This window comes from Pteropus alecto, unplaced genomic scaffold, assembly GCF_000325575.1.
Source record: "Pteropus alecto unplaced genomic scaffold, ASM32557v1 scaffold94, whole genome shotgun sequence".
Taxonomy (NCBI): Eukaryota; Metazoa; Chordata; class Mammalia; order Chiroptera; family Pteropodidae; genus Pteropus; species Pteropus alecto.
In genome coordinates this window covers 13090559-13101312 of record NW_006437736.1, presented here as the reverse complement: position 1 = coordinate 13101312, position 10754 = coordinate 13090559, and the positions used below count along the sequence as shown (strand labels likewise).

Sequence of the window (10754 nt, the reverse complement as noted above, 5' to 3'; positions counted from 1 at the left end):
GCCCCTTTTCCCTTTCCCACTCCACCCCACACCACCTCGCCCTCCGCCTGGAAAGTACTAATCTACTTCCTGTCTCTATAGATGCGCCTATTCTGGACGCTTCATGTAAATGGAATCATATAACATGTGGTCCTTTAGGATGGCTTCTTTTACTTAGCACAATATTTTCGAGGTTCATCTACCTTGTAGCATGTGTCAGGACTTCATTCCTCTTTATGACTGAATAATATTCCATTGTATGGAGCAGTTGTTTATCCATTCGTCAGTTGATGGACATTTGGGTTGTTTCCACTTTTTGACTATGGTGCACAATACTGCTATGAACATCTGTGTACAAGTGTTTGTTTGAACACACATTTTAAATTCTCTTGGGTATATATACCTAAGAATGGAATTGCTTGTTCATGTTGTAGCTCTACGTTTAGCATTTTGAGGAGCTGACAGACTGTTTTCCAAAACGACCGCACCATTTTACATTCCCATCAGCAAAGGAGGAGGTTCCAATTTCTCTATATCTTCGCCGACACTTGCTATTATCTTTTTTTCAATTACAGCCATCTTGGTTGGTGTGAAATATCTCATGGTGGTTAAATCTCGTTACTTTTATTCAGTTGTTCCCATTTTTGACTTTTCAAGTTTTTGTCCATATCCTATACATCTTATATAGGTGCATCCTGGTTTCTTTTTTTTTTTTTTCTGGCTTAGCTTAACTTCTTAAAAAACTTTTGGTGGAGGCATTGCTGTAATCTATTTCATGCTCTTATGAAGGGGGTACCCAGGGATTTTGGGAGACCTCTTGAGTATGGAGTGGAGAAGGCAGAGGTGCCCTAGAAAAACAGGCACCTCTCTGCACCCGCAGGCTATTGCTACTATAAGCTCCAGGATGCCTTCTCCTCCGATCGCCTGGGCTGTTTCACCAAGTGCCGGAAGCCGTGCAGGTGAGTGTCCCCTTCCTCTGAGTCATCGGATGGGCAGCTGGCTGCTTGGCTGCATAGAATACAGGTACCTGGTTGAGCTTTTGAGTGGGAGAGCCCCGCCCCCTTCACCGAGTGCTTTCTCTTTGTCCAGTGTGACCAGCTACCAGCTCTCTGCAGGTTACTCGCGATGGCCCTCAGTGAAATCCCAGGTAAAGTGGAAAAAGGGAAGGACAGGGGATGTGCGTGTGTGACACTGTGGTCTTCTCTAGGTATATGTGTATAGTGTGTTTGACCCCACCCCAAAACTGTAAGCCTGAAGAGTATGGGATGACCCCATTGACACCCCTATTCGTTTCCAGGACTGGATCTTCCAGATGCTCTCCTTACAGAACAATTATACCGTCAAAAACAAGAGGTCAGTCCTACTCTGGTCCCAGTCCCTGGAAAGGAATCCTTGCGAGGGAAAACAGATCTGGGAAGAAAAAACGATACAGTTGATTGGAGGAGGGTGTTTGTGAGGGTCCGAGAGATTAATCTTCTACCATTTCTTTCCACCCTCTGCCCCACTCCAAAGAAATGGAGTTGCCAAACTCAACATCTTCTTCGAAGAGCTGAAGTACAAAACCAGTTCTGAGTCTCCCTCTGTCACGGTACGTCCTGTCTCACTGAGCCTGTGATTATCTGGGGAGTCTAAGTTGGTGGCTGTCAGGGAAAACAAGGGGTTGCCTTTGTGGAGGCAGAAGTGTTTGGGCCTTGAAGATAGAGGACCAAGGAAAGGGGTGTGTGCGTGAGGGTGAGGTTAAGAGGGTTGGAAGAAGAGGAACTTGGCTGGGGGATGAAGTCCCTGGGGGTAGTGGGAGGGAAGGGTGTGTCGGGTGGGTATGACTTGTACAGAAGGGCCCAGGGGGCCACAGAGAAGCTGAGAGGGGTGGGTGGGGCCTCAGGTGAGAAAGGATGGGGATCCTCTGCCAGAGCCGTCCCAGGGCCTCTACCCCAGTGGTCAGTGTACCTTTCTCCCTCGCAGATGGTCACCCTCCTGTCCAACTTGGGCAGCCAGTGGAGCCTGTGGTTCGGCTCCTCGGTGCTGTCTGTGGTGGAAATGGCTGAGCTCGTCTTTGACCTCATGGTCATCACATTCCTCATGCTGCTCCGGAGGTTCCGAAGCCGATACTGGTCTCCAGGCCGTGGGGGCAGAGGTGCTCAGGAAGTGGCCTCCACTCCAGCTTCCTCCCTCCCCTCCCGTTTCTGCCCCCAGCCCCCTTCCCCAACCTCAACTGCACCAAGCCCTGACACTTCCCTGGCCTTGACTGCCCCTCCTCCTGCCTATGCCACCCTGGGCCCCTGCCCAGCTCCATCCAGCTTGGCAGGGGCCAGCTCCTCTGCCTTCGTTCCAGGGGAGCCCTGAGAGAGAAGGTCAGTGTTAGCCCCCAAGGCAAGCAGCTTCCCCTGGTGGGCTGGAACAAGCCTTGGTAGGATTATAGAATATCTGGCCTTTCTCTGAGAGAAAGCCCAACTGTCTTTGGTGTGGGGGAGGGAAGCAGATTGGATAAGGGGCTGCAGAAATTGCCCAGAGAACAGGGGTCAAGAAAGCTGCCCAGAATTGCCCTGGCTCCTGCCCAGTACCCTCTCATCCTGCCTCTAGAACACTCTGGTTTCTTTATCCAAGCACAGACAAGTCCTTTTCCCTTGGAGCAGCCAAGTCAAACTTGGAGCTTTGACAAGGAACTTTCCTAGGAAACAACTGACGACCAGAATAAAATAAACAAGGGCGCACAAAGGCATGCCTAGGTTTCCTACTCAAAGACGACTGAAGCCTGGCCACACTGCTTTCCAGTGACACAGACGTTCGCTCCTCTTCTTGAACTTCGGTGGGGCCCTCCACCCAAAAGCCACCTTGGTTAGTTCTTGAGCAATTCCCCTTTCCCGACTCTCCAGAGCAGGGGCTGGAGCAGACCAATGTAGTAAAGGCTTGGTCATTCCCAGTCAGCCCCAGGACACTTCCAGCCTCACGTAAGCCATGCACCAGCACCTCTGCCCTGTCTCCTACGCACCTCTGCACATTGGCTCAAACTCCTTCCTAAGCCTGGAAGCTTTCCCCGCCATCTGCTGGAGAACTCCTATGCATCCCTTAGAACTTGGCTCAGGCACTACTATTTCTGTGAAGGCTTCTGCCCCATCTTGTCTTCGCCAGAATTGATCACTTTCTTCTCCCCTGGGCTCCCATTAGCATACCATAACATCTGTTGGAGTACTGACTCTGCATTTTAGTTTCTTGTTCATTTGTGTCTGCCTCCCCAACTAGACTATGAGCTCCTTGTGGTCAGGCATTGGTATTCATTTATGTGTCCTCAGGGTCAGGCCCAGTGTCCCACTTGGAGCAAGTAGGTAGGTACTCAATAAATATTTGTGGCATAAAGAATGTCTGGAGAGCTGCATGGGGTACCTTGAAGTGGGTAGAGAGTGGATGCGAGTCCCTGGGCCTCTGCCCAAGCTCTCAGGAGATCCTGGCGTGAGGCGTGGGGGACAGACACCTATACCCCTTGACTTCGCTATGGAAGTGACCATTCTTCAGGGGCCTTAAGAGAGACAAATCGTCCTGCTGGTTCCTCCATGGATGTTGCTGAGCACCTGCTGTGTGCCCATCACCACATTAGGGTGAAAGGACACAGATGTGGGTGTTACCCGCAGGAGACCTACGGGGCAGCGCTTGGGATAACTTCCTCTCCCTCTCCCCCATCCATTGTCTGTACTTCCTTTTCCTTCCTCACTTTAGTTACCATCATGAGTAACCCCCGACTCCATTCGCTGAGCACCCACAATCGCCACCCAGCTGCAGCATAACGTCCTCATCTGCCCACCTTCCCATCGACTGTCCAGTAGTGGTGGAGGATGATGAGACTCAGGCCAGATTCTTCTGAGCCTTCGAAGCCTTGTATATTCTCGTTCTTCCGTCATTATAGAGAGAGCAGCAGTGAGAATCCTCTCAGCTTTTAATAGAAGAGAAATTGAGGGATGTCATAGAAGAGCCCTAATTTTCAGACCCCTGGTTTCTTCCCCCACTCCAGCATCAGACCTGGAACCCAGAAGCCACCCTTCCTCGTCATCTTTGGGGACACTTCCTTTGCTGCCAAGGAACCCAGAAGCTACCCTTCCTCGTCATCTTTGGGGACACTTCCTTTGCTGCCCTGGTCTTACTCCCCTCAATTACAGTCTCCTTGTCCTGAGGAGCCAAGTGAATCTTGGGGAAAGAGGAAGAGCTGTTGAAGGGAATGGAGAGATTAAAAAAGGTTGTTGACCAGGAACTGATGTGGTGCTTTCTGACTTCCCTTTCCTAGACTCAAGCCGATGAGGGGAACATGGTGCTGTTACAACAGGCTCTTTTGTCAGAGCCTCAGGTTCAGCCTGCCCTTGTGTGCTCTCTGTCACAGCCCAGCCTCAGCCTTGCCCCACCTGTCCCCAGCTCCCTCTCCTTTGGCTGTGGTGGGCAGGCCCCACTGGAAAAAGCTGAATATGTTATGCATGACAGTAATCAGCTCCCCCCACCCCCACCCCAACTCATCTGGAGTTCTCTTGGCCTGTGGGTCTCCATCCTGTGGTATTTCCTTCTCTCCATCCATTATCTATATGCTACCCCTGGACCTTAGGGTTTAGGAGTTAGAATCAGCATATTAGAGAAGAGAGGATTTAAATTGCCTCCTTTTCCTTATCAAAGTTAGCAGGAGAAGTGACTTGCCCAAGTTTATGATTCTTACAGAATCTGTGTGGAACCTGGGTCTCCTTCTATGATTCACCCTGTCTCACGTGACACATGGAGTCGGAATGGCAGGGCGGGCACGGGGACCCATGAGTCCAGTGCCCTTTTGATTACTCTGTACTGCTGTGAGAGTGCGAAAGAGAGGGAGGGAGGGGGAGGAGAGGGGCAGGGGAACGGGGAGAGAGAGGGAGAGGGAGGGCGATGTGATGAGAGAAAGGGGCACTCTGCTATCTGAAGCTCTTTTTTTCCCCATCCTTTGCTCTGTAGACCCTAACTGCCGATTCTGAAATCCCTTAGTTTGTCTCTCTCTTATTTCTCCATCTCTCCCATTCTCTCCACCGTTATTTCTTCCCCTGGAGTGACTATGGTCATATTCTCACCTCCTCCATGAGACTAGTTAGCTTTTTATATTCTTAGATTTACCCACCTCTCATCATCTTTTTAAATCAGAATGTCATTGAACAATTTCATACCACGTTTCTCAAAACTTTATTTTATTTTTATTTATTTTTTATTTTTCAAAACTTTAAACTTATTGAGTAAATAAGCATTTATCCTGAACAATGAAAGAGAGTCTCCTTTTGTGCCAGACTATGCATAATGGCTTAGACAGTTGGCACAGTCTATTAAAATTTCCTTGTAATGTTGAACATAGGACATTGAAGTTGATATTAATTATTGATACAAACTGTTAATATTGCTACCACTTATTGAATGTTTAATATATGGCAAACACTAAACACTTTACATGTATCTAATCATCAATGCATATGATGCGAGGAGTACGGGCATGTTGCCCGTTTTGTAGATGAGGAGCCTATGGCCCTCCTTGCTTCTTCACGTTGGAAGCTGGGCATTCTAGCTCTTGTACTTAATTCTAATGACTATGCTTCATCGAGAGCTCTGATTTGGGTCCACTGTACCACACTTGCAGGTTCCCTGCGTGTTGGTGGATGTGAGCTCCTTCCTCTGCGAGGACAGCTTCAACTCTTCAATTTTTCAGTAGTTGGAGGATGGGGTGGAGTGAAGTCAACCTGAGGTGGGGGCATCCAAAATCCATTCTCGTCTCTAGGTGCTCTGCCCTTGGGAAGGCCATGTAGAGCCAGGCAGGGTGGACTCTGAGTTTGGGGGTCTGCTGGTGATCAAGGGGAGAAGGTTGCCAGGAGCTCTGATTCCAAGTCACAGAGCCCTTGGACCTCACTCTTCTCTGGTCTCCCTGCATTTCTAGCAATGTCAGCAGCAAGAGGACCCCGGGCCTGCTCTGGGAATAGAGAAGGTCATTGCGCTCGGAGGACATTTGGGTGAACCTTGTACCCTTGTGGGATTCATGTGGGAGATGTCCTGCACAGGGGGGTGGCATAAAATACCCAAAGAGTCAGGGTGTGGAGTCCGACTTAAAGGGACAGATAGAAAAGTAGCAAAATGGGCCCTTGGATTGAAATCAGGAGTCTGGAGTTTCTGCTGGTTCTGCAGGGAACATGTTGTGTGTGTCTCTGGGCCTCAGTTTCCTCAATTATAAAATGAGAGGGTACAGGAGATTATCTCTAGGGTCAGTTTGGATCGATGTACAGAATATATGGAGAAAGGGTGTGGGAATGTACTCGTAATATCTGATGGAGATATCTGTAATTCAGAAAGCATTTTGACAGATACGACCTCATTAATACTCGTCACATCACTGTCCCGTGTTGGTGGGCTAGGCGTCATTCCTGTCATCTAATAATGGGGAGCCTAGGCCCAGCGGAGGTGTCCCGCTTGAGGTCCCACCATTGTTCGATGGCGGAGCCAGGATCAGCAGCGGAAGAACCCAGCCAGGCACAGACTGAGGTTTGGATTAGAGGGGTAAATTTCCAAGAAAGTGAGAGATTAGAACATCGGGGAGAGCTCTGAGAAAAAGGGAAGAGTTATTAAGAAACATTGGGTATTTGTCATGTATCAGACACTCACCTGTCCTGTTTCAATAAATACTTACAGCAACCACTTGAGATAGGTTCTCTCCATTTTGCAAATTGCAGAACAGGCTGAGAGAGTTTAGGTTGTTTGTCCAAGACCACCCAGCTAAAATGTAAAGGATTCTGAACTAGAACCCAGTGAATTTAACTCCAAAGCTGTGGGTCTTTCTTTTGCTGTTCATTTGGGAAAGGCCAGGTGATGGGGGTGAGGATGAAGGGGACTTGTTGCCCCTTGGTGTTTGGTTGGGAGTGCTCAGATTGGTGGGTCAGGGGCACAAGGCAGGTGGATCCAAAACTCCGGACTGACTGCTCTACAAAGGGTTAACTTTGCCCCCTCCTCCGGCCTCCTCCCTCCTCCTCCCTCCACCTACTGCCTCCTCCCCCGAGCTCTTCCTGTGCCGCTGTTGCGACACCCTTCTGCCTCTCTCCCTTCCCCTCCCACCTCCTCTTTCCTCCTCTGCTTTAATTTTCTCGGAGTTTTGTGGACTCAGGCTTCGGTTCTGGCCTTCGGGATTTGAGGCCTCTGGGACCAGGCCGTGATCTCCATTCCAATCTCAGACCTCAACTCCTCTAACCAAGGCCCAGGCTCCACTTGGGACCTCCCGACCCGCTCAATCTGGGACTCTGCCTGCTGCCGTCACTGCCGCCACTGCCTGAGCCCTCATGGGGGAGTGAGAGGCCACAGCTGGCCAGACATGGGCCTCCCCACCGTGCCTGGCTTGCTGCAGCCACTGGTGAGACCAGGGTCGAAGGGCGGAGTGGGCTGGTGGGCGACGGGCACCGCTGGCTGTCAGGAATGGACCCTTGCCAGGAGAGGACCGTGGCCTGACCTCAAACTCTGCCAGAAGCCTAGGTTTCCCTATTCCTCCGCCCGCCCCGAGTCAAAGGCAAGGGGGACGTTTGAAAGGCAGGAAGGGAAAGGAGCACGGACCCCTGATAGCCAAGGAAGTTTGCTGGGGCGAAGGGGTGTCTGGAATGTGGCGGCAGGTGGTGGCCGAAGGTGGAGAAGGTTTGGGAGGGAAAGGAAAGACGTGGGAGAAAGAAGCTTAGTCTTAGAGTCCGGTTGGTTCAGAACTCTGTCCCTCTGGCCAGTCGGCTAGCCCGGGCCGCATTGGACTGGGGAGAGAGGAGGCTGCCAGTGTGCCCCGCCGGAGCGAACCCTGCCAGAGGGCAGGAGTTGGACAGCAGTTAAGTGGGGAAACAGTCTGGGAGAGGAGGTGGGTTGGGGGTGTAAGTTTGGGGTGCCATGTTGTGGAGGGTATTTGGGACTCTAGCGGACAATGGGACAGGGACAGGGCGGCCCTGCGGAAAGCATTCCCAGTGCTCTCCCCTGCCTGGCTCAGGTCTTCCACTTCGGGGCATTCTTCAACCTTTGCCTCTGGCTCAGCTTCTAGGCAGGTGGCCTCTGTTGGACTGACCCTCTCTCAGTAGCTAACACCAACTCCACCTGGACAGGGTCCCTATGTCTGCCTTCCAGGTTATCCCCACAGCCCTAGACAACAATTCCTTGGTTTCTTCTACAGCTCAGTTTGGGGAAGTTGATAGAAAGCTGTTTTCGTCACTGGAAAATGTCCCTTTCTCTTGCTTCAGCGTTGTGTCAAAGTACCCTCGATCTCCCTCCCTGTCCTGAAGCCATCCTGTGCAGATGCCCTGAGCCCCTCAGCACCTAGCCAGGTGCACTACCCACCCTGTGTTGGCCAGTTTCTTCTCAGGCACTGGCTCCCCTGTTGTTCCCCCACCTCTTCTCTCTTTGGGGTGTTATACTTTCTTACCCATAAGTCTCCTCAGACGTCTCAGAGTCTCCTTTTGAAACCATTTCTCTCTAGTTCCCACCTTCTCCCTCTCTTCTGTGCTCTGCCCCACATTTCTAGACCACAGTTCCCCATGGAGCACCCCTCTCTATCCTGGTCTCACTATTCTAGTTCTTCCACCTCCTGTCTCCCCAGACCCATGTCTCTTCCCTCCCCCCAGTCCAGCTGCCCTGCCATCTTCTCTTCTCTCTTTGGGAGTAGATCACCTGGATTCAAATCCTGGCTCCCTCATATAGTAGCTGCCTGAACTTGAGCAGGTTATGTAAACCCTCCATACCTTAGTTTCTTATCTCTAAAATGAACGTAATAGTCACTACCTCCTATTGTTTTTATCTCCACATAAAGTTGTTTTAAAGATTAAACAGATTTATATATATGAAGTATTCAATTTATTAAGTGCCTGTTCTGTGCTAGATACAGTTTTGGGGGCTAGGATTACAGCAGTGAACGAAATCGCTGCCCGTATGGAGTCTACATTCTAGTAGAGGAATACGATATAGCGAAAAGAAAGCACTTCAATAGATGTTAGCTTTTATGTTGTTAGTGTTAGTACCATTAGTAGTAATCACTGTGTTTGGGAAACAGAAGGTATTGTAGCCAGAACAGGTAAAGGGAAGTGCCTGGAGGCTGGGGCTGATCCGCCCCAGTTAGGGGTTTGACTACTAGGGACACAAGCTCAGTCTGGTGCTGGAGGGAAAACTGGAGGTGTGCAAGGTCTGGATAAGGCTGGCCATGAGCTTTCCAATTGCTCACCGTTCAATGGCCAATTCAGAGCACACAATGTGTATGCATGTGTGAATGGGTATAGAGTGGAAGAACGCAAGACAGAGTGTGTTAAAACAAACGGGACTTTGCTGCTCTCAAAAAGCTTATAATATAGGAGCTAAAACAGCTCCCAGCAAAAAATGAATTCAGAGAATAGTGGAGAAAAATCTCCACAAAAGCATTGTGATGTGATGCCCAGCTGCCTTTTCTTGCTTAGCAAATCTCAACACTAGAGACCATGCTCTCGTACTGCTCCCTGCACAAATTGCAGAGCCTACAATCGACTGTTTGACCCAGCGGAGAACTCACGAGAGCATGAATGGTGTATTTTATCTCTGTCTCCCTGGCAGCCAGACCAGACTGCTCAGCTATTTGTTGAATGAATAAAAGAACAAAATATTGGTCAGATGGGATGAGAGAGGGAAAGCCTCATAGAAAGTGGATTTGGAGCTGAAATTTGAAGTCATCGAATGGCAGAGTGGCTAGAAAGAAGGGAGATTGGTATTGGTTTGAGGGAGAGCAGAGGAGTGGAGAGACAGGGTTTTGTATTGGGTTTGGTGGTGGCCGGAAGAAGAATACCTTAGCCAAAGTGGAAGGGCCATGTCAAGGAACCAGAAGAATTGAGGATGAGAAAATTAGAGGGAGTGGAGGAGGGGATGAGGACAGAATTTGAATGTGGTCCTAACGAGAAGAATTCATTCATTCGTTCGTTTATTCGTTCAGAAACGGTTCTCTGAGGGCCCACTGCATTTGAGGAATGTGTTCAGAATAGCAATGAGGTATCTTTGCAAGGACTCATTCAAGAAATTGGCGATCCGTTGAAACGATGTTCAGGTCAGGCCCAGGGGAGGAAGATTCCCACACATGCAGGTGCACGTTGAAGCCTGAACGCAGATAAGAAAGTCTGTAGGATGGGTTGGAGCAGGAAAGGGGCTGGGGAATCTGCTGAAAGACAGTTGCAATAATCCAGATGTGAGGCAACCCACGGACATGGAGCGAACCTGGAGATCACAGAGGAAGGACTGGCAAGAGGAACTGAGACTGGATGGCAGTAGGGACGGAGGAGGGGCCCTGAGGAAAGAAAGGTGGCAAATGTCTTGGCATTGGTGCGAAGTTGGTGGTGTAACATTTGTATAGGCCAAGAGATTGATGAATTTAGTTTGGATGATGTTAAGGGTCCAGGGAATAGCCAAGTGAAGTACGTGTCTAACAGGCTAGAGCAGAGGTGTTCAAACTCTTATTTGTCTTCCTATCGTTTGTAGGAGCTGCTTTTACTTACTGGTGACTCTCACAGGGACAGGAACACTTGTCACAATCTGCACTGAGGGTGTTCATGTGTCTGCACGTGTGTGGGATGGAGGGGGCCAGTCCTTTGAGAACTCTCCCGTGGAGATAAATAAATTCCTATGGGGGAGTGGGACACTAACTCCCTACTTCCCTCTTTGGGAATCACTGGCTTTACCTGTAGTGGAAGACAGATCAGCCATTAGATCAACCCATGAATCCATGTTTATTTTGCTCCCCCCAGTTCTGGGTGCTGGGAAGATACCCAGGA

At 49.9% G+C, this 10754-nt stretch overlaps 2 protein-coding genes across 2 annotated transcripts in view; both read left to right on the top strand.

The window, feature by feature from the left end:
- SCNN1A (sodium channel epithelial 1 alpha subunit) overlaps positions 1–3333 on the top strand; it is a 12381-nt gene extending 9048 nt beyond the window's left edge. Inside the window, exons 7-11 of the mRNA XM_025048820.1 lie at positions 860–938; positions 1069–1126; positions 1277–1332; positions 1492–1567; positions 1942–3333. Of these exons, the coding sequence (XP_024904588.1) occupies positions 860–938; positions 1069–1126; positions 1277–1332; positions 1492–1567; positions 1942–2322 (650 nt within the window). The 3' untranslated portion in view covers positions 2323–3333. The remainder of the gene's footprint in view (positions 1–859; positions 939–1068; positions 1127–1276; positions 1333–1491; positions 1568–1941) is intronic.
- Positions 3334–7003: 3670 nt separating this feature from the next.
- Positions 7004–10754, top strand: part of TNFRSF1A (TNF receptor superfamily member 1A) — an 11865-nt gene continuing 8114 nt past the window's right edge. The window contains exon 1 of the mRNA XM_006914610.3: positions 7004–7357. Within this exon, the coding sequence (XP_006914672.1) occupies positions 7319–7357 (39 nt within the window). The 5' untranslated portion in view covers positions 7004–7318. The remainder of the gene's footprint in view (positions 7358–10754) is intronic.